Below are 24,073 nucleotides of genomic sequence, written 5' to 3' on the forward strand. Positions count from 1 at the left end.
TGGAAGTTGAAAGGCAGGACGAGCAGAGTAGTAATCTCAGGATTGTTACTGGTGCCACGTGCTAGTGAGGCTAGAAACAGGGAGCGAGTGCAGTTGAACACGTGGCTACAGAACTGGTGTAGGAGGGAGGGATTCAGATATGTGGATCATTGGGATACCTTCTGGGGAAGGTGGGACCTGTACAAGAAGGACGGGTTGCATCTGAACTGGAGGGGCACCAATATCCTGGGCGGGAGGTTTGCTAGAGCTCTTCGGGAGGGTTTAAACTAGTTTGGCAGGGGGATGGGAACCAGAGCCACGGATCAGTGGATGGGGTAGCTGTTGAACAGGCAGATACCGAGTGCAGAGAGTCTGTGAGGAAGGTTAGACAGTTGACAGGGCAAAGTTGCAGCCAGTATGATGGGTTGAAGTGTGTCTATTTTAACGCAAGAAGTGTCAGGAATAAGGGTGATGAACTTAGAGCATGGATCAGTACTTGGAGATGTTGTGGCCATTACGGAGACGTGGATATCACAGGGGCAGGAATGGATGTTGGATGTTCCGGGGTTCAGATGTTTCAAAAGGAATAGGGAGGGAGGTAAAAGAGGTGGGGGAGTGGCATTGCTAATCAGGGATAGTATCACAGCTGCAGAAAGGGAGGTCGTCGAGGAGGGTTTGTCGACTGAGTCATTATGGGTGGAAGTCAGAAACAGGAAAGGAGCAGTCACTTTGTTGGGAATTTTCTATAGACCCCCCAATAGCAACAGAGACATGGAGGAACAGATTGGGAGGCAGATTTTGGAAAGGTGCAGAAGTAACAGGGTTGTTGTCATGGGTGACTTCAACTTCCCTAATATTGATTGGAACCACCTTAGTGCAAATAGTTTGGATGGAGCAGTTTTTGTCAGGTGTGTCCAGGAAGGTTTCCTGACTCAATATGTAGATAGGCCAACTAGAGGGGAGACTATGTTGGACTTGGTGCTTGGCAACGAACCAGGCCAGGTGGCAGATCTCTCGGTGGGAGAGCATTTCGGTGATAGTGATCACAACTCCCTGACCTTTACTATAGTCATGGAGAGGGACAGGAGCAGACGGGATGGGAAAATATTTAATTGGGGGAGGGGGAATTACAATGCTATTAGGCAGGAACTGGGGAGCATAAATTGGGAACAGACGTTCTCAGGGAAATGCACGAAAGAAATGTGGAGGTTGTTTAGGGAGCATTTGCTGCGACTGCTGGATAGGTTTGTCCCGATGAGGCAGGGAAGGGATGGTAGGGTGAAGGAACCTTGGATGACAAGAGATGTGGAACAGCTAGTCAAGAGGAAGAAGGAAGCTTACTTAATGTTGAGGAAGCAAGGATCAGACAGGGCTCTAGAGGGTTACAAGGTAGCCAGGAAGGAACTGAAGAATGGACTTAGGAGAGCTAGAAGGGGACATGAAAAAGTCTTGGCGGGTAGGATTAAGGAAAATCGCAAGGCGTTCTACACTTATGTGAGGAACAAGAGGATGGCCAGAGTGAGGGTCGGGCCGATCAGGGATAGTGGAGGGAACTTGTGCCTGGAGTCGGAGGAGGTAGGGGAGGTCCTAAATGAATACTTTGCTTCAGTATTCACTAGTGAGAGGGACCTGGTCGATTGTGAGGACAGCGTGGAACAGGCTGATATGCTCGAACAGGTTGAGGTTAAGAGGGAGGATGTGCTGGAAAGTTTGAATGATATGAGGACAGATAAGTCCCCGGGGCCAGACGGGATATATCCAAGGATATTACGGGAAGCGAGGGAAGAGATTGCTGCGCCTTTGGCGATGATCTTTGCGTCCTCACTGTCCGCTGGTGTAGTACCGGATGATTGGAGAGTGGCAAATGTTGTTCCCTTGTTCAAGAAAGGGAATAGGGATAACCCTGGGAATTATAGACCAGTCAGTCTTACGTCGGTAGTGGGCAAATTATTGGAGAGGATTCTGAGAGACAGGATTTATGATTATTTGGAAAAGCATGGTTTGATTAGAGACAGTCAGCATGGCTTTGTGAGGGGCAGGTCATGCCTCACAAGCCTTATTGAATTCTTTGAAGATGTGACAAAACACATTGATGAAGGAAGAGCAGTGGATGTGGTGTATATGGATTTTAGCAAGGCATTTGATAAGGTTCCCCATGGTAGGCTCATTCAGAAAGTAAGGAGGCATGGGATTCAGGGAAAGTTGGCTGTCTGGATACAAAATTTGCTGGCCCGTAGAAGTCAGAGGGTGGTAGCAGATGGAAATTATTCAGCATGGAGCTCGGTGACCAGTCGTGTTCCACAAGGATCTGTTCTGGGACCTCTGCTCTTTGTGATTTTTATAAATGACTTGGATGAGGAAGTGGAAGGCTGGGTTAGCAAGTTTGCCGATGACATGAAGGTTGCTGGAGTTGTGGATAGTGTGGAAGGCTGTTGTAGGTTGCAACGGGACATTGACAGGATGCAGAGCTGGGCTGAGAAGTGGCAGATGGAGTTCAACCTGGAAAAGTGTGAAGTGATTCATTTTGGAAGGTCGAATTTGAATGCGGAATACAGGCTTAAAGACAGGATTCTTGGTAGTGTGGAGGAACAGAGGGATCTTGGGGTCCATGTCCATAGATCGCTCAAAGTTGCCACCCAAGTTGATAGGGTTGTTAAGGAGGTGTCTTGTGTGTTGGCTTTCATTAACAGGGGGATTGAGTTTAAGAGCCGTGAGGTTATGCTGCAGCTCTATAAGGCCCTGGTTCGACCACACTTGGAATATTGTGTTCAGTTCTGGTCGCCTCATTATAGGAAGGATGTGGAAGCTTTAGAGAGGGTGCAGAGGAGATTTACCAGGATGCTGCCTGGACTGGAGGGCATGTCCTATGAAGAAAGATTGAGGGAGCTAGGGCTTTTCTCATTGGAGCGAAGAAGGATGAGAGGTGACTTGATAGAGGGGTACAAGATGATGAGAGGCATAGATAGAGTGGATAGTCAGAGACTTTTTCCCAGGGTGGAAAGGGCTATCACCAGGGGGCATCATTTTAAGGTGATTGGAGGAAGGTTTAGGGGAGATGTCAGAGGTAGGTTCTTTACACAGAGAGTGATGGGTGCGTGGAATGCGCTGCCAGCGGTGGTAGTAGAAGCAGATACATTAGGGACATTTAAGCGACTCTTGGATAGGTACATGGATGATAGTAGAATGAAGGGTAGGTTTGATCTTAAAGTAGGTTAAAGGTTCGGCACAACATCGTGGGCCGAAGGGCCTGTACTGTGCTGTACTGTTCTATGTTCTATGTTCTCCAGTCCATGTGCAGCACATCCATTGCATTACCGTTGTGTTTTCCTTCTGTTACTTCTTCAAAGAATTCAACAAGGTTAGCAAAGCTTTCGAAATCTGTGTTAATTATTCTTTGTTATATTTTCAGTTTCTAGATGTTTTTCTGTTACATCTCTGAGTAAGGATTCCAATCATTTCTGATGTTAAGCGAACTAGACTAGTTCCTTAAAATGTGTCTATTCAGAGCCAGTTTTCAATGTGCAGTCAGTTTGTTTTTGAGATTAGTTCCACCTCCAAAATGGACAAGGTCTAGGAGCCAGAGGAATGAACAGCAAAGGGAAATGTTTAAAGTCACTTAAAAAAAAAAGAAAATGAGGTCGAGGAGCAAGTAAAAGTTTAAATGATAAAAATAACATAGAGAGTATGTGGAACAGAGAATAAAGGCTGGTGTGAATAAAAGGCAGGTGAAAGGGAAGTAAATGGTCTATGTTTTTTGTACTTTTCTCCTTGAATCTATAAAATGACTACCTAAGGTGCCATATTTGACCTCAAGATGAATTTCCGACCACATATCCATGCCACCACGAATACCATCAACTCCTGCTTCTGTAACATCGCATGTTTCAGAAAGAACAGAGAAGAGGGTAAAAGAGGGGGGGGTGTGGCATTGTTAATCAAGGAAAGTATTACAGCGGCAGAAAGGACGTTTGAGGACTCGTCTACTGAGGTAGTATGGGCCGAGGTTAGAAACAGGAGAGGAGAGGTCACCCTGTTGGGAGTTTTCTATAGACCTCCGAATAGTTCCAGAGATGTAGAGGAAAGGATAGCGAAGATGATTCTCGACAGGAGCGAGAGTAACAGGGTAGTGGTTATGGGGGACTTTAACTTTCCAAATATTGACTGGAAATACTATAGTTCGAGTACTTTAGATGAGTCTGTTTTTGTCCAGTGTGTGCAGGAGGGTTTTCTGACACAGTATGTGGACAGGCCAACCAGGGGCGATGCCACATTGGATTTGGTACTGGGTAATGAACCCGGCCAGGTGTTCGATTTAGATGTAGGTGAGCACTTTGGCGATAGTGATCACAATTCGGTTAGGTTTACCTTAGCGATGGGCAGGGACAGGTATATACCGCAGGGCAAGAATTATAGCTGGGGGAAAGGAAATTATGACGCGATTAGGCAAGATTTAGGATGTGTAGGATGGGGAAGGAAACTGCAGGGGATGGGCACAAACGAAATGTGGAGCTTATTCAAGGAGCAGCTAATGCGTGTCCTTGATAAGTATGTACCTGTCAGGCAGGGAGGAAGTTGTCGAGCAAGGGAGCCGTGGTTTACTCAAGAAGTTGAAGCACTTGTCAAGAGGAAGAGGGCGGCTTATGTTAGGATGAGACGTGAAGGCTCAGTTAGGGCGCTTGAGAGTTACAAGCTAGCCAGGAAGGATCTAAAGGGAGGGCTAAGAAGAGCAAGGAGAGGACACGAGAAGTCATTGGCGGATAGGATCAAAGAAAACCCTAAGGCTTTCTATAGGTATATCAGGAATAAACGAATGATAAGAGTTAGAACAGGGCCAATCAAGGATAGTAGTGGGAAGTTGTGTGCGGAATCAGAGGAGATAGGGGAAGCGTTAAATGAATATTTTTCGTCAGTATTTACAGTAGAGAAAGAAAATGTTGCCGAGGAGATTACTGAGATACAGCCTACTAGGCTAGATGGGATTGAGATTCACAAGGAGGAGGTGTTAGCAATTTTGGAAAGAGTGAAAATAGATAAGTCCCCTGGGCCAGATGGGATTTATCCTAGGATTCTCTGGGAAGCCAGGGAGGAGATTGCAGAGCCGTTGTTGTTGATCTTTAAGTCGTCATTGTCGACAGGAGTAGTGCCGGAGGACTGGAGGATAGCAAATGTTGTCCCCTTGTTCAAGAAGGGGAGTAGAGACAGCCCTGGTAATTATAGACCTGTGAGCCTTACTTCGGTTGTGGGTAAAATGTTGGAAAAGGTTATAAGAGACAGGATTTATAATCATCTTGAAAAGAATAAGTTCATTTGCGATAGTCAGCACGGTTTTGTGAAAGGTAGGTCGTGCCTCACAAACCTTATTGAGTTTTTCGAGAAGGTGACCAAACAGGTGGATGAGGGTAAAGCCGTGGATGTGGTGTATATGGATTTCAGTAAGGCGTTTGATAAGGTTCCCCACGGTAGGCTATTGCAGAAAATACGCAAGTATGGGGTTGAAGGTGATTTAGAGCTTTGGATCAGAAATTGGCTAGCTGAAAGAAGACAGAGGGTGGTGGTTGATGGCAAATGTTCATCCTGGAGTTTAGTTACTAGTGGTGTACCGCAAGGTTCTGTTTTGGGGCCACTGCTGTTTGTCATTTTTATAAACGACCTGGATGAGGGTGTAGAAGGGTGGGTTAGTAAATTTGCGGATGACACGAAGGTCGGTGGAGTTGTGGATAGTGTCGAAGGGTGTTGTAGGGTACAGAGGGACATAGATAGGCTGCAGAGCTGGGCTGAGAGATGGCAAATGGAGTTTAATGCGGAGAAGTGTGAGGTGATTCACTTTGGAAGGAGTAACAGCAATGCAGAGTACTGGGCTAATGGGAAGATTCTTGGTAGTGTAGATGAGCAGAGAGATCTTGGTATCCAGGTACATAAATCCCTGAAAGTTGCTACCCAGGTTAATAGGGCTGTTAAGAAGGCATATGGTGTGTTAGCCTTTATTAGTAGGGGGATCGAGTTTCAGAGCCACGGGGTCATGATGCAGCTGTACAAAACTCTGGTGAGGCCGCACCTGGAGTATTGCGTGCAGTTCTGGTCACCGCATTATAGGAAGGATGTCGAAGCTTTGGAAAGGGTGCAGAGGAGATTTACTAGGATGTTGCCTGGTATGGAAGGAAGGTCTTACGAGGAAAGGCTGAGGGACTTGGGGTTGTTTTCGTTAGAGAGAAGGAGGAGGAGAGGTGACTTAATAGAGACATACAAGATAATCAGAGGGTTAGATAGGGTGGATAGTGAGAGTCTTTTTCCTCGGATGAGGATGGCAAACACGAGGGGACATAGCTTTAAGTTGAGGGGTGAAAGATATAGGACAGATGTCAGAGGTAGTTTCTTTACGCAGAGAGTAGTAGGGGCGTGGAACGCCCTGCCTGCAACAGTAGTAGACTCGCCAACTTTAAGGGCATTTAAGTGGTCATTGGATAGACATATGGATGTAAATGGAATAGTGTAGGTCAGATGATCGGCGCAACATCGAGGGCCGAAGGGCCTGTACTGCGCTGTAATATTCTAATTCTAATTCTAATTCTAAAAACTTCTCCTCTGCCTGAGCTCATCTGCTGCTGAAGCCCTCACCCATGCCTTTGTTATTGAGAGTCTGGACTCCAGGCTGGCTTCCCAAATTCTACCTTCTGTAAACTTGAGTTTAAGACTTCAGTTGGGATTAGACTGTTCATGTGAATAGGCGATTGAAATTAGATCGGTTAGGGAGAACAAAGGGAAATACAATATGCATTAGCATAGGTTGTCAGGAGGTTGTTCTATTCACAGAAGGTCATCGACCTTTGGAGCAAGTTAGCAACGAGTGCAGTGAGTTTGAATCATTGCAAGTTTTTTTTATTTCCAAAATATACTTTATTCATAAAAATCTGTAAAAAATACATTCCCAGACAGTTTCAAACAGCACCAAGTCAAAAAATACAAACAGTGCAAAGGTGATCAGTTTCCTTCAATACAATCATGCGTTGCCTCACAACCCTTCCATTTCATTTGTCATGCCATATACATTTTTACATTTTAAGGCAAACGAAAATTTTCCCGATACAGTTCGAGGGGTTTCCCATGGATCCAGCCCCTCAGTTCAGCTTGGTGGGGGGACCTTACACTGTGGTCTTTCCACATTGAGCCTTTGCTGCGGCTGCCCCAAGCTTTAGTGCGTCCCTCAGCACGTAGTCCTGGACCTTGGAATGTGCCAGTCTGCAACATTCGGTCGTGGACAACTCTTTGCGCTGGAAGACCAGCAGGTTTCGGGCAGACCAAAGGGCGTCTTTCACCGAATTGATAGTCCTCCAGCAGCAGTTGATGTTTATCTCGGTGTGCGTCCCTGGGAACAGCCCGTAGAGCACAGACTCCTGTGTTACAGAGCTGCTTGGGATGAACCTCGACAAAAACCACTGCATCTCTTTCCACACCTGTTTGCAAAGACACATTCCAGAAGGAGGTAGGCAACCATCTCTTCCCCACCACAGCCACCGCGAGGGCATTGTGCAGAGGGGGTGAGACTTCAGGCGTGCAGGAAGGATCTGACAGGGAGGGCTCTTCTTACCACCAGCCAAGCTACATCTTGGTGCTTGTTTGAAAGTTCTGGTGATGAGGCATTCCGCCAAATGACTTTGGCGGTCTGCTCGGGGAACCATCCGACCGGATCCACAGTCTCCTTTTCCCGTAGGGCCTTGAGGACATTCCGTGCAGACCACTGCCTGATGGATCGGTGGTCAAGGGTGAATCATTGCAAGTGTTCAAAGGGTGCTGGTTGAGTTCCTGAATAAGTCCGAAATGATTGGAGAAAAAAGGGAGATGTGATGTTCGGTGGTTATCCTTATGATCACTGTGGTCTTGTTTTCATTGCCTTCAGCGTGGTGGGGGGGATCATGAAGGAATGTCCAAGACTTCTTTTTCCCTGACTTAATCTCAGATTTTTTTTAAATCTCCCAGACGATTACATAATTGTTGGTGGGTGGGGAACATTGAGGATCATGATGCTTAATTACAACATAACTATGTGGGTCAGAATGGATGGACCAGCTGGTATTTCCTGCCCCTCAGCTTTTCATGTTCACGTGCCTACAGATGCAAATCCCACAGCTTCTTGAATCTGCCATTTTCTATATCAGATAGATCTCTGTTGAAAATGACTTGTGTCAAAGTGTAGCTTCATGCGAGTTCATAAGTGCATTGTGCCACACAGATATTTATTTTCCCCAGCAGAAAGCAGCAGCTGTCAGCTTGTCATTAACCATTCCTTATGTGATCTGAATATGCATTGGGCATTCATTCAAAGCCAGACCAATAGTGTAGTATTGATTAGACCGGATGGAAAATTCAAATACAGCGGTATTACTGGCAGCTGACACTATGGCCTGTCCTTGTCTTATTTTCTGCCTCTCTTATCACTCATTTCATGGTAAGCATGGCCCATTTCCATGGAATAATGGAAAGTGTAAATTGCAATAATAGCTGGTCATGAACCAGATATAATTCTTTGGTCCTCCAAAATATGTGTGTGATAAGTTGTTTGAGAAGTTTCACATCACTCCAAATGAAAATTCACAGCCACCTTTACAACATACTAATAGAAAATATTGATGTACGAACAGAATTCTTTTAAAGGCTCCATGTGGTTCTCATTGGGAAGGAAAACATTGTCAGACCTGTAATAGAACAATGCAGATAAATGTGTACATATCACAGGGCCAGGCAGCTTGTCCAAACCCCAAACAACTGGCAAAAAAAACCCCACTGCGAGACCCCATAATGCTGTGTATTCCTTAAAATAAGCACCAAGATGTAGCTTGGCTGGTAGTGAGAAGAGCCCTCCCCGTCAGATCCTTCCTGCACACCCTAAGTCTCACCCCCACTGCACAATGCCCTCGCGGTGGCAGTGGTGGGGAAGAGACAGTTGCCCACCTCCTTCTGGAATGTGTCTTTGCAAAGCAGGTGTGGAAAGAGATGCAGTGGGTTTTGTCGAGGTTCATCCCAAGCAGCTCTGTAACACAGGAGTCTGTGCTCTACGGGTTGTTCCCAGGGACGCACACCGAGACAAACATCAACTGCTGCTGGAGGACTATCAATTCGGTGAAAGACGCCCTTTGGTTTGCCCGAAACTTGCTGGTCTTCCAGCGCAAAGAGTTGTCCACGACCGAATGTTGCAGACTGGCACATTCCAAGATTCAGGACTACGGGCTGAGAGACACACTAAAGCTTGGGGCAGCCTCAGCGAATGCTCAATGGGGAAAGACCCCTGTGTAAGGTCCCCCCACCAAGCTGAACTGAGGAGCTGGATCCGTGGAAAACACCTCAAACTGTATCTGGAAAATTTTTGTTTGCCGTAAAATGTATATGGCTTGAAAAATGAAATGGAAGGGTTGTGAGGCAACTCACTCCTGTATTGAAGGAAACTGATCTCCTTTGCCCTGTTTGTATTTTTTGACTTGGTGCTGTTTGTAATGTATTTTTTACAGATTTTTATGAATAAAGTATATTTTGGAAATTAAAAAAAAGTAGTGGACCTGAAGATTTTTGAGGGGCCAGGAGGAGCATTGCTGGCTTCACAAAAATCACTCTGCCCATAGTGCACAATTTATGCATAGGACTGCAACTCACACAGAACCCCAATTTAATAAGGATCCTGCCTGCAACACGATGCAGTTTGAGATGCCCATTTCAAGGCCTGCCTGAAAATGGTGTAAGACGGGTAATGGGAGGGCATTTTTTTCCAGTCGAGCACTGAATAAAACCTAATAATTAAAATCAAACTAGATAAATTATTGAAGAATTCTATTGAAAGATGCTTTAAATGTAATTAGACTTTGATGTAGAGCTAGCACTTGTACCACAATGGGCTGAATGATCTCTTGTGCTAAAATTTCTATGATGCTGAATGTTTGTAGAGTGGCATGTGGTCTTTAAGGAAAGTGATATCTCTGACTGTGACACCACACAGTTACAGTTGCCAAAGCAAGCCTGAGAATACTGAAGGGTGCAATGCTGTGCAATGCTGAATAGCAGAGAATTACTTGAGGAGATTATGTGGCTCATGCTGTGATCCAAGTAAATTAACATTTTTTTAATTCATTCATGGGATGTGGGCATTGCCGGCTAGGACAGCATTTATTGCCCATCCCTAATTGCTCTTGAGAAGGTGGTGGTGAGCTGCCTTCTTGAACCGCTGCAGTCCCTGAAGGGTAGGTGCACCCACAGTGCTGTTAGGAAGTGAGTTCCAGGATTTTGACCCAGCAACAGTGAAGGAACGGCGATATAGTTCCAAGTCAGGTGTGTCGCTTGGAGGGGAACTTGCAGGTGCTGGTGTTCCCATGCATTTGTTGCCCTTGTCCTTCTAGGTGGGAGAGGTTGCGCGTTTGGAAGGTGCTGTCTAAGGAGCCTTGGTGCGTTGCTGCAGTGCATTTTGTAGATGGCACTCACTGCTGCCGCTGTGCATCGGTGGTGGAGGGAGTGAATTTTTGTGTATGGGGTGCCGATCAAGTGGGCTGTTTTGTTCTAGATGGTGTCAAGCTGGAGCTGCACCCATCCAGGCAAGTGGAGAGTATTCCATCACACTCCTGACTTGTGCCTTGTAGATGGTGGACATGCTTTGGCGAGTCAGGAGGTGAGTTACTCGCCACAGGATTCCTGGCCTCTGATCTGCTCTTGTAGCCACAGTATTTATATGGCTCTTCCAGTTTCTGGTCAATGGTAGCCCCTAGGATGTTGATAGTGGGGGATTCAGCGATCATAATACCATTGGATGTCAAGGGGAGATGGTTAGATTCTCTCTTGTTGGAGATAGTCATTGCCTGGCACTTGTGTGGCGCAAATGTTACTTGCCACTTATCAACCCGAGCCTGGATATCGTCCAGGTCTTGCTGCATTTCTACACGGACTGCTTCAGTATCTGAGGAATTATGAAAGGTGCTGAATATTGTGCAATCATCAGCGAACATCCCCACTTCTGACCTTATGATTGAAGGAAGGACATTGATGAAGCAGCCGGAGATGGTTGGGCCTAGGACACTTCCCTGAGGAACTCCTGCAGTGATGTCCTGGAGCTCAGATGATTGACCTCCAACAACCACAACCATCTTCCTTTGCACTAGGTATGACTCCAACCAGTGGAGAGTTTTCCTCCTGATTCCCATTGACTTCAGATTGGCTTGGGCTCCTTGATGCCATACAAGGTCAAATGCTGACTTGATGTCAACGACAGTCACTCTCACCTCACCTCGAGTTCAGCTCTTTTGTTCATGTTTGAACCAAGGCTGTAATGAGGTCAGGAGCTGAGTGGCCCTGGCGGAACCCAAACTGAGCGTCACTGAGCAGGTTATTGCTCAGCAAGTGCCACTTGATAGCAGTGTCGTCGATACCTTCCATCACTTTACTGATGGTTGAGAGTAGACTGATAGGGCGGTAATTGGCTGGGTTGAACTTGTCCTGCTTTTTGTGTACAGAACATACCTGGGCAATTTTCCACATTGCAGGGTAGATGCCAATGTTGTAACTGTACTGGAACAGTTTGGCTCGGGGCATGGCTAGTTCTGGAGCCCAAGTCTTCAGTACTATTGCCGGAATGTTGTCAGGGCCCATAGCCTTTGCAATATCCCGTACTTTCAGTCGTTTCTTGATATCACGTGGAATGAATCGAATTGGCTGAAGACTGGCATCTGTGATGCTGGGGACTTCAGCAGGAGGCCAAGATGGATCATCAACTCGGCATTTCTGCTTGAAGTTTGTTGCAAATGCTTCAGCCTTATCTTTTGCACTGATGTGCTGGGCTCCCCCATCATTGAGGATGGGATATTTGTGGAGCCACCTCTCCCAGTTAGTTGTTTAATTATCCACCACCATTCACGACTGGATATGGCAGGACTGCAGAGCTTAGATCTGATCCGTTGATGGTGGGATCACGTAGCTCTGTCTATGGCATGCTGCTTACACAGTTTGGCACGCATGTAGTCCTTGGTTGTAGCTTCACCAGGTTGGCGCTTCATTTTGAGGTATGCCTGCTGCTGCTCCTGGCATGTCCACCTGCACTCTTCATTGAACCAGGGTCGGTCTCCCGGTTTGATGGGAATGGTAGAGTGGGGGATTTGCCGGGCCATAAGGTTACGCCGGCCATGAGGTTACAGATTGTGCTCGAGTACAATTCTGCTGCTGCTGGTGGTCCACAGTGCTTCATGGATTCCCAGTTTAGCATTGCTAGATCTGTTTGAAATCTATTCCATTTGGCACAGTGGTAGTGCCACACAACACAATGGAGGGTATCCTCAATGTGAAGGCGGGACTTCGTCTCCACAAGGACTGTGCGGTGGTCACTTCTACCAATACTGTCATGGACAGATGCATCTGTGGTAGGCAAATTGGTGAGGACGACGTCAAGTATGTTTTTCCCTCTTGTTGGTTCCCTCACCACCTGCCGCAGACCCAGAGTGGCAGCTATGTCCTTTAGGACTCGGCGAGCTCGGTCAGTAGTGGTGCTACTGAGCCACTCTTGGTGATGGACATTGAAGTCCCCCACCCAGAGTACATTCAGTGCCCTTGCCACTCTCAGTGCTTCCTCCAAGTGGTATTCAACATGGAGGAGAACTGATTCATCATCTGACGGAGGGTGGTAAGTGGTAATAAGCAGGTCGTTTCATTGCCCATGTTTGACCTGATGCCATGAGACTTCATAGGATCATGTGTCGAAGTTCAGGACTCCCAGGGCAACTCCCTCCTGACTGTATACCACTGTGCCGCCACCTCTGCTGGGTCTGTCCTGCCAGTGGGACAGGACATACCCGGGGATGGTAATGGCGGTGTCTGGGACATTGTCCATAACGTATGATTCTATTGCCTGACGAGTCTGTGGGACAGCTCTCCCAACTTTGGCACAAGCCCCCAGATGTTCATCAGGAGGACGTTGCAGAGTCGACAGGGCTGGGTTTGCCGTTGTCGTTTCCGGTGCCTAGGTCAATGCCAGGTGGTCTGTCCAGTTTCGTTCATTATTGACTTCGTAGCAGTTAGATACAACTGAGTGGCTTTCTCGGCCATTTCAGAGGGCATTTAAGAGTCATCCACATTGCTCTGGGTCTGGAGTCACATGTAGGCCAGACCAGGTAAGGGTAGCAGATTTCCTTCCCTAAAGGACATTCGTGAATCAGATGGGTTGACAGTGGTTTCATGGCCATCGTTAGACGAGCTTTTTTTTTTAATTTCAGGTTTTCATGAATTGAACTCAAATTTCACCTTCTGCTCTGGTGGGATTCGAACCCATGTCCCCAGAGCAATACCCTGTCTCTGGGTTATTAGTCCAGTGACAATACCACTATGCCACCGCCTCCCCGATTTGCCCTATGTTTAAATAAAATATATATTTTTTAAATCTCCCTGCACGCAATCTGGATCTGAGGAAGGGAGGGAAAGGCTTAGAATGAACTTGAAAGTCAAGTCCAGAGGTACAACTGATGGTTGACCCACAGTATTTCTGTGTTGACTGCACTTCACAATTTAAACAAGCCTAGATTCTGGGAACTAACAGCAACACAGACCCACTGAAATGGGTCTACAAATTCACTGTTGGAAATAGGGGCAGTTAGTTTCAACTTTGTAAGCACAGGTACTGATCCTACACATTTGGTGCCTGATGGTTTCTACAGAAAGAGAACTGTAGTAATGTACTAATGTACATAATATACAATGTACTGATAGAGATTGGCTTTCGTATCTAAGTGTAAATGCAAGACAGCAGTATAGTGAAAACATATAAAAGTGTCCGACACAATATAAATTTACCTCTGTGACAGTGGCATGGGATACAGTCTGATAGTTCAGTTAAACTTGTAAAAAGATGTCCATGAAAGGAAAATTTCTGCAATGATTTACGAGTGGAAGTCTCAAACTGCTTAAGCGAAGGCAGGTTGAATTCTATTTTTTAAAAATGGCAACTCTGCTTTCCTGAAATGTATTTCCCTTGCAACAAAAATCTCTGATTTCTGTGTCTCCACACAAGAAACGCTTTTCACATCTGCAACCTGTCCATGTATATTTGATGCATTTCTAGGCCAGACACACAAGTGACATCAAAGATGTTCTGTGGTTGTCAAAATTCACTGTGAATGTGTTACTGAATCAGAAAAAGACAAATCATCTTTATTGGACCAAGCGGTATTATTTTCTTCTGTATGCTTTCAATCCTCACTGACTGCTGGCTTGTGTCCATTGCTGATAATTCATATACCATCCAGTGCTGCATGGCCTCTTTGACAGCCTTTTCTATCTTCTTTTCTTTTTTTTGTCTGTTGCCTTAGCACCACCCCCTCCCCTCCACCCTTAAAAATAAAATCACATTTCAGCTGCCGGTTGATCCATGTCATCGCATCTCATCAACAATAACTGCTTGTATTTATATATCCCCTATAATATCATAATAAATCCCAAGGCACTTCACGGGAGCATTATGAAGCAAAATTTGGTGCCGAATCAAATGACGAGAAATTAGGGCAAATGACCAAAGGCTTGGTCAAAGAGGTAGGTTCTAAGGTGCATCTTAAAGGAGGAAAGAGAGGTGGAGAGGCAGAGAGGTTTAAGGAGGAGATTCCAGAGCTTAGGGCCAAGACAGCTGAAGGCACAGACACCAATAATGGAGTGATTAAAACTGGGGATGTTCAAAAGGCCAGAATTAGAGCCGCACAGATATCTCGGAGGGTTACGGGCTGGAGGAGATTACAGAGCTAGGGAGAGGCGAGGTCATGGAAGGATTTGAAAACAAGGAAAAGAATTTTAAATTAAAGGCATTGCTTAACCTGGAGCCAATGTAAGTCAGCGAGGACAGGGGTGATGGCTAAGTGAGACTTTGTGCAAGTTAGGTCATGGGCAGCAGAATTTTGGACAAGGTCAAGTTTATAGAGGGAAGAATGTAGGAGGCCGGCCAGGAGTGCATTGGAACAGTCAAGTCTAGAGGTAACAAAGGAATCGATGAATGTTTCAGCAGCAGATGAGCGTAGGCAATGTTAGGTAGGTGGAAATCGGCAGTCTTCGTGATTTTTAAATGACATCACAAGTAGTTAACTGATAAATACCACCACAGTTTCCAGATCACATGTCAAATAAATATAGGATGATATTTACCTTATAAGCAATAGTCTGACTGAGCAGTTCATATGGCATCATGTAACAAGACAGCAATGGTCAAGCTATTTAGGTTGCCGATCAGCCATGATCTCTTTGAATGGCAGAACAGGCTTGAGGGGCTAAAATGGCCTACTCCTGTTCCTATATTCCGAAGTTCCTACATTATTTAACAGCTAAATTTCAAGATTAAAAAAATGAAAAAGAATGACTTGCATTTCTATAGTGCTTTTCACAACCACAACACGTCCCAACGCATTTTACAGCCAATGAAGTACTGTTGAAGTGTAGTCGCTGTTGTAATGTGGGAAAAGGAGCAGCCAATTTTCACACAGCAAACACCCACAAACAGCAATGTGATAATGACCAGATCATCAGTTTTTGTAACGTTGATTGAGAATTGCTGAAAATAGAGACATTTTGTCAAAGCTTTTCATCTTGCACTCATCAGGACAATCCACAAGAATACCAATTTAAGGGAAGCAACAAATTTATACTGTATGAAAAGAGAGTGCTGATTAGTTGGCAAGTGAACTCTGATTGGTAGAGGCATTGCCATGGAGAATGCACCAGTTTATGGTGACTGACAGTTAACTGCAAAGCTTTGTTTGAAATTTAAACCAGGCAGCTTGACTCTGATTGGTCAAGGCATTGCCCTGAGGAATGAACCAGCGAATGATAGGCAGAATGTCTTTTTGGCTTGATGGCACCATCCTGTTAGTGGCGAACACCACACGTGTTGCCACTGCATAGTAGCAGCGTGAAACAACGTCAATCCTAAAAGACATTCTGCCTATCACACAAATGATTAATATGATGTATGACTTTCAATGCCAGTGTGATGCCAGGTATATAGGCCATACATCCCAAAGATTGGCAGATCGTATCAAACAACATGCCCCTTCCGCTGTTCGCAACGGACAAGGTACAGGCCATACCCAACCAGCCCGTGCTTGAAAAACTCAAAACAGTGTCCAACATGAGATGTGATTCCGCAATTGGATAACATTTGCTAAATAATCCTCAGTGTGCTATGAACTACGCTGACAACCAATTTAAGATTGTCAGTAGGGCTCGCAGTGTGGTGCATTTGTGCATACTGGAAACTACATAAATTAATATGCAGGGCCCTATTCTTTGCAGACAGAAAGAACATGGACACACATTGTGCCTGTTTCAGCTAAACAAAGTAAGTGACAGCCATCTGCTGGTTCATTCCTCAGGGCAATGCCTTGACCAATCAGAGTCAAGCTGCCTGGTTTAAATTTTGAACAAAGCTTGGCAGTTAACTGTTAGTCACCATAAACTGTTGCATTCTCCATGGCTGAACCTCTACCAGAGTCCACTTGTCAACCAATCAGCACTCTCTTCTCATACAGTATAAATTTTTCACTTCCCTTACATTGGTACTCTTGCAAATTGTCCTGATGAGTGCAAGATGAAAGCTTCAACAAAATGTTTCTGTTTTCAGCAATACTCAAGTTCTGTACTACCAAACAACTAAATGATGATTGAGGGAAAAATATTCGCCAGTGACCAGGGACAACTCCCCTGCTTTTCTTCCAAATAATGCCATGGAATTTTTTGCATTCACCTGAGAGGGAAGATGGGGCCTCAGTGTAAAATCTCATCTGAAAGACAGCACCTCCAGAAGTGCAGCACTCCCTCAGTACTGCACTGGAGTGTCAGCCTAGATTTTTGTGCTCAAGTCCTACTGACTTTGCGGTGAGAGCACTACCAACTGAGCCACAGGTAACACTGATTATCAGCTTAAATTTACTGAAATTTTTATTATTTATGTATTTCCTTTGATAATGCAAATTTTCTTACCTTTTAACTTTTCTATTCTTTCAGAAGTAGTCTTTCGGAGGATCTGATTGTATTACCTACCCATTTACCTCCTCTCTCCTCACTGTCCCAGGCCCCAAACACTCCTTTCAGGTAAAGCAGCGATTTACTTGTACTTCTTTCAATGTAGTATCCTGTATTCGCTGCTCACAATGTGGTCTCCTCTACACTGGGGAGACCAAACGCAGACGGGGTGACCGCTTTGCGGAACACCTCCGCTCGGTCTGCAAGCAGGACCCTGAGCTTCCGGTTGCTTGCCATGTCAACACTCCCCCCTGCTCTCATCTCTATCCTGGGCTTGCTGCAGTGTTCCAGTGAACATCAACACAAGCTTGAGGAACAGCATCTCATTTACCGATTAGGCACACTACAGCCTGCCAGACTGAACATTGAGTTCAATAATTTCAGAGCATGACGGGCCCCCCATTTTACTTTTATTTTGAGTTATTTTTTCTTTTTTACATTTTTTACATTTTTTTTGTCTGTTTATTTCATTTCATCTTAGTTTGTTCAGTTTTCTTACCCACTGTTTTTTTTTCATGTTTGTGCTTGCTGCTGTTCAATCTTCAGTCCGTTAACACCCTATCTGTACTAATGCTTTGTCTTTCAACACACTATTAACATATTGTTTGCCTTTGCTCCATGACCTTCTGGTCAGCTATTCTGTGACCTTGACCTATCAACACCTTCTCCTTTGTTATCTCTTGCCCCACCCCCGCTTTACTTGCTTATAACCTTTGACATTTCTAATATTTGCCAGTTCCGAAGAAGGGTCACTGACCCAAAATGTTAACTCTGCTTCTCTCTCCACAGATGCTGCCAGACCTGCTGAGTATTTCCAGCATTTCTTGTTTTTATTTCAGATTTCCAGCATCCGCAGTATTTTGCTTTTATTATCTGATTGTATTTTCCTTGTCTATGATATTATTGAGAGGCCATGTGGCTTGGGATCCCAAGGACTATTCTGTATGCACATCCATGAATTTCATAACATTTGACCAGATTATGCTTGGCAGTTGACAATGGAAAATCTCTGCTACAAATGTTACTGTGTAAGAATAAGTTCCTGCTCAGAAAGCAAAATCAACTATTAGCTGACCCATTCCAGTAGAAACTGGAATTTGAATCATTTAGCAAGATCTGTATTCCTTAGTTAAAAGCAGCAACATAACTCAAAGCAGCAATGCTCTGATTGAGCTTCGCTGGTCTGTTTCACGAGTAAAATAATTATAAATTGCTGACTCCTCGACATTTAGGAATCCACGAGCTGGTAATTTCAAGTGTGCATAAGAATCCTACTCCTAATTAGATTGGCTTGACTTTCCATATACCTTTTCCATGTGGAAAGTTGCACAAATTTATAGCCACAGAGCCTCAAACATTTGATTTTTGTTTCATAGCTCTTGTAATGATATGAAGGCTGTTAATGAAACAGCCTGTTAACAAAAACGTCTGGAAAAGAGTTGTCTTTTAATGCAGCAATGGCATAATCAACATTTCAGTCTCAAACTATTTGTTAAATGGTTGAATTAAATAGCTTCAAAAACAGAGCGAGATCCATAATTTATCATTTAATTAAAAGAGATGCAAGAATGCAGTAATCATCAAATTACATCAGCTGGACTATCAGTAACTCCCCATTAGTGATCAGGCTGCTATATTCTGTTATTCATTATTTAAAAAAACACACTGATATTAAGATGGCATTGCTATTAATGTACCCTGCATACTTCACAGCACCTTGAGCATCCTGCTGATGGGATATTGATTTAATCAGGATTGAAATGGCAGTACAGAGTCTTTGAGAGGAAAGTGGGATCCCAAAATGTAAAAGGATGAATGAATAAGCAATCTCAAGTAACCAGGCCTGTGTATATACTGGGAGAGTGGTCGTGCATGTGACTGTTTTGGCACAAGATGCAACTGACATGCCTCAAGGTAATTCATTATTTTATGGGGAGGAGGGAAGGAAAAAGGAGAAAATGGAAGAACAGGAATTAGGAAATATACTTCCTTGTTCACCTAGCCCTGCTTCTGAGCAGCTCCTTTTTCTAGATCTGGTTCAATGATAAATATGACAATGAAGCCAGGGGGGAGGGGTGGAGGGGATTCTCACCTGGAGGTTCGGGTGGGTTTGGGTGCGGGTGGGGGTTAATGCGAACAAAAGCCGGCTCCAACCCACCAACTTTCACCTTTAACTCGAGCATGTTCGGCTGCTTGCGTGCAACCCTCACAGGAGAGATGGCTGCCTATTAACATATGCTAATTACTCAACTGGAATGATATTTCAATTCACTTTGAAATTTAACACTGTATCCACGAACTTCCTGGGCTTCCTGAAACTCGCCACTGAAATCAAGGCAAGAACACAATTGCAATTGAGGGGTTAATCCATCTCATGGAAATATGGCGATAAATACTTAATACTCATAGCTGCTTTTTTAACTGCGAGTGGGAATGAATTTGTGCACAGTAACTTTACTGAAAGTTTACTTTCTACACTTCAGGGCTTCTCTGAATCACAGCAGTATGGCGGGATTGGGGGCACTTTGGCCGCCTTAGACTGGACCTTGGATTAGGACCAATACGACCAGTACCAGTGAAATCAGACTGTTCCTGAGACCTGTAGCTGTGCAGCAGAAAGAAGAGCAGCAGAGTGGTGCAACTTTTTGGAGACACTACCCATGATATAGGGTGTACAGGCAGAGCCTGAGTTTCCTTGACACTCAAAGAGCAGTGTTTCAGGAGGTTCAGGCTGTTGTGTCAGATACTATCAGACATCTGCAGCCTCCTTAAAAAAGACCTGGTGCCATGCATTATCAGTAACTGCCAAAGTCACCACTAACCTCAACTTTTTAGCCTTTGGATACTTTCAGGGCTCTGCCAGAGACATATCCAGTAGCTCCCAGTTAGCAACATGCAAATGCATGAATCAGGTGATTGATATCTTGTTTGCCAGTGCCAGCAATTATGTGAACTTGGCCTGCAATGATGCCAGTCAGAATGTGCGGCTGCTTGGATTTGTGTTTCAGACTGGCTTCCCACAGGTGTAGGGCATCATCAACTGCACACATTTGGCAATATGCGCATTCCAGATCAACCAGGAATATTCATCAACTGCAAGGGCTTTCACTCCATCAATATGCACCTAGTGTACAACCTCAAAAAGCTATTTATGCAAGTGTGTGTAAGGTTCCTAGGGAGCTACTCTGATGCTTTCGTCCTGTGGCAGTCCAAGTTCCCGGACGTCTTTTAACATGCCAGTAGACTTAGGAGTGGCTGCTTGGAAACAAGAGATACCCACTTCAAACTTGTCTGTCAGAAACCTTATTAATGAAGCCCAACAGTGCCACAATCAATGCCATATGACTACCAGATGTGTGATTGAACAAGCCATCAGTATGCTGAAGATGCACTTCAGGTGTTGGGCAGATCTGTAGGTCCTTTCAGTATGCACCAGCGAGGATGTCCAAAATAGTTGTGATGTGCTGCATGCTGCACATTGTGCGGGACCGAAGTTTGAGCTTTCGGGAAGAACAAAATTAAGAGCGCAGATCCTCTTTGGATGATTCCAAGGAGGAGGAGGAAGATGAGGAAGACATGGAGGAGGAAGGTATTGAGGACAAAGCAGCACCAGCTGCTCACATTGCTCTCTGGGTTGTAAGGGATCAACTTATTAGTTTACTTAGGTTGCACCAGACCAGCCCCCACCTCTCCACCAATGCCACCGATGCAAAGAATTCCTGCAAACAACCAACCACCACTTATCTCCAGCACTCCTCCTCTGCATTTGTGAGTTGGCAAATCTGTAGAGGACCACCTGTAGTTCTCTCCCTCTCATGTTCTGTAATCTCCTCCTGCAACAAAGGAAAGAACAGACCTGTGAGTGGGTGTAATAGCATGTGGTCAGCCAGTGGATGGAGTTCATTTGGTGAGCGACAGTGGTGAATCGATAGGAATGTGAAGAAGTGTATAGTGAGAGAGAGGGATGGGTGCAACTGCAAACTAAATGGGAGGGCATTTCACAGTGAGGAGTGCTGTGATAGAATAGCTTGAGAGGGCATAGTGAGGGGATAGGGTGATACACACAGCAGGATGTAGGTGAATGTGTAACTGTACTTGCCTTTCCTGACCTGGTTACCTGATTGGGTCATTAAAGCATTTTCTGCATGGAAGTCATGAGCGTGGCACATGCTGACCTCCTTGGCTATCTCCAGCCTAACCTGGTTAGTGTCGGCAGCAGGTTTTGTCCCATTGCCAGGGAACTGTATCTCTCTCCAGCTCCTCACTGACCCCAGCAGCACAGCCTTTTCCAGTCTGGTGTTTATTGTCACACCTTGTCTTGTTTCAAACTTCATAATTCTGTCTTCAGAGTGGTCCTTTAAATACTGGAGTTCAGATCGCATTATTCAGGACCACATCACTCCTGCCACTGTGCAATGGACGGACAAAATGCGAATGAGCTGGCTAGGTTAAAAAACCTCTGACAGGTGGGTTAAAACTTCAGGTTTCCCATGCAATGTTGGAACATCCCCCCCCACCACCACTCCCAACTTTTCTCAGGATTAACATCAGGGCCTTCAGATTCTTTTATAATGCCACATGCTCCTTTAGAAAGGGGTGGTTGAAAATGGTCAACCATGGTGTGCTTAGACCTCTAACATTGAGAATCACAGGCCCAGTGCGGGAGCAAGACTTCACTCTGCCTGAGGTTACTAACTTGCATTTTAACTGACAAATTATTGGAGGTAGAATCAGAATTGTAAAAGGTCTCAACAGTAATTTTATATTTTAAAGGAAAATTTGCAAAATTATTGCTGTTCATGAAACAGGTCAAAATCTGCTGCATTTTATCTTTGGGTCCTCAGTCATATTCACATCCCCATACATATGCATGGTAGTCAATGGTAATTACATACTTGAGCAGAGAAAGGTGACACTTCACTTTTCATTGAACCCTCAGCTGTTGGTTTAATTGGAACCAATAATAGACTCCAAATTGCTGAAATTCACTCGATATCATTTAATTTGAAAAATTTTAAATATTTGTAAAGTTCAGGTATTAAAAATTAGCGAAGCCTGTGATATCTCAGTTTTACCAAATTAAATCTGAAATATTGTTTGGTGTAGTGCTTCCATGTTGGATTGTTTGGCGTCAAAGAGCATCCTTGTAGGCATTTTTTGTACGAGGTGCCTTCGTGCATGTGTGTCCATCAGTGCACTCCTGAAATTAAAAATGGGAACAAGGGAAAAAGAATGTAACTAACCCATTAATTTACAGGAGCCTACAGCGTTGAAGGGTGCAATTACTGAGGCTATAATTTTCCAAGAGTGTCTTTAATTTCCAAGATATATTTCTCCTGCTCTTTTGTTAGAAAGGTAAATTTGGACCCCAGCTTTACGATGCATTGAAAAAGGACAAAAAACCAAATGGTCCATCAAGCTTGACCCATTCCACCTTGAGAAGCACCATCAACTCCCCCACAACCCCCAAGGTAAATGCTGTAGGAGAAAAACTCTGGGAGATTCCTGAAGGTAAGTAAGCAAGTAATTGGCAACTGATATCACTAGGTCCAGTTAACCCATCAACCTTCCAGGACTTTCGATGTCCATCCACATGCAGAGAATTGTCCAGGTCCCTTTTGAAGGCCTGAAATGAATCCACACTCACCGTACACACTGACAGCCTCTTTCAGAGGTCGATAATTGCCTGAGTAAAGAGGTACTTCCTGGAAACTAGCCTAACTCTGTGCTTTTGTATCTTGAACTGATGCATCTTAATCCTTTGCTGCATATTTACATCAAGTAGAAAATATAATAGAGAAAGACTTGCATTTATATACTCCCATTCACAATCTCAGGATGTCCCAAAGCACACAATACATTTGAAGGCAATTTATTGCAATTCAATGGAGGGCTTGGAATTAATTGGATGACGGTCAGCCCTCATGTGCCTTTGGATCCCCAGCCAGTGAAAGGTGCAAAGTGCCGCAATGAAAAGGTAGCCATCGGGAGCAGTGGATAGGGGAAGAAGGGAAGTGGAAGCCTGTCGGCTGTGCACTCTGCACGGCTGGACTTGGTCTCGGGTGAGGTCAGGTGGGTATAGTAATAGGTACAATGGTCCAGTGGGGACTGTGTGGGGGTCACTCTGCATGGGTAGGCATTGTATTAGGTGCAACGGTTTGGTGGGCTATATCTTGGATGTGCTGCAATCAGCGCCTCAGAGCCCTTCCCTGTCGTGCGACGAGCCCCACGCCTCTATTATGCAAAGTGGCTGCCCACCACTTAATGACGGTCGGCTGGCTGCACCCATCACAGATGACAAGGGCACCCGCTTTCGGCTCTGCCACTGGGACTCGTGACAGGAGCACTAAATTCAGCCCATACAGTGCAACTTAAGGGTAAAGAAGCTTTGACTTTGGCAGTTGCACGCATGGAGAAGCATCCTACATGTGAAGGTAACTGTAACATAATGTTGTGAATCATTCTGAAAGCGAACCAGATTTGAAACTGCACAGATTTTTTGCTATCCTTCCATGATAAGGTGATGAGCAGAGCTCTATACGATTGCCCATCGGAATGAGGCACCAGCAAAATAATTGGGAAAAAAGTCACAGGTCATCTCAAGCTGTCCAATTATCAGAAACCATAAATAGAGGGTCTGAGAGCAAAGCATCTGCCTGCATTCTCAGTCAGATTTCAAAAGACGGGAAATAATAGAAGTGAGCTTAACCTTAATGCAACAGTAATCCTGTTGTAAAAAGAATCTCAGAAAATGTTTTTTGATGTATTTTGTAGAAATGTTTGAGGATTATCCTTTGCCATATTGTGTGCAGTGCATATTCTAACTGTTTAACCATTTTTTTTTTGCATTTCAGCCTGAAAAACCAATTGTGAGATCCTTCAAGAGCAAAATTGTGAATTGTACTTCAAGAAATTTTATTTTCCTGATGGGGAGTCACATTTTACTCAAAGCAGAGATGGACATCTTTCTCAAAAGGCATTGGACACCTTTAAATAGAGTTTTTTTTTCGAAACAGAAGCAACTGACAAAGATGTCTGTCACTCGAATCTGAAAATAGGAAGTGAATTCCATTGGTTATCA

At 44.7% G+C, this 24,073-nt stretch overlaps 1 protein-coding gene across 1 annotated transcript in view; it reads left to right on the forward strand.

Annotated features, from left to right (window-relative positions):
• The window catches only part of zmat4a (zinc finger, matrin-type 4a), a 184,476-nt gene extending 160,625 nt beyond the window's left edge, over positions 1-23,851 (forward strand). The window contains exons 8-10 of the mRNA XM_068023252.1: positions 19,845-20,015; positions 22,344-22,503; positions 23,847-23,851. Of these exons, the coding sequence (XP_067879353.1) occupies positions 19,845-20,015; positions 22,344-22,503; positions 23,847-23,851 (336 nt within the window). The remainder of the gene's footprint in view (positions 1-19,844; positions 20,016-22,343; positions 22,504-23,846) is intronic.
• The last annotated feature ends 222 nt before the right edge of the window (positions 23,852-24,073 follow it).

The sequence above is a fragment of the Heterodontus francisci genome, chromosome 47 (genome assembly GCF_036365525.1).
Source record: "Heterodontus francisci isolate sHetFra1 chromosome 47, sHetFra1.hap1, whole genome shotgun sequence".
NCBI lineage: Eukaryota > Metazoa > Chordata > Chondrichthyes > Heterodontiformes > Heterodontidae > Heterodontus > Heterodontus francisci.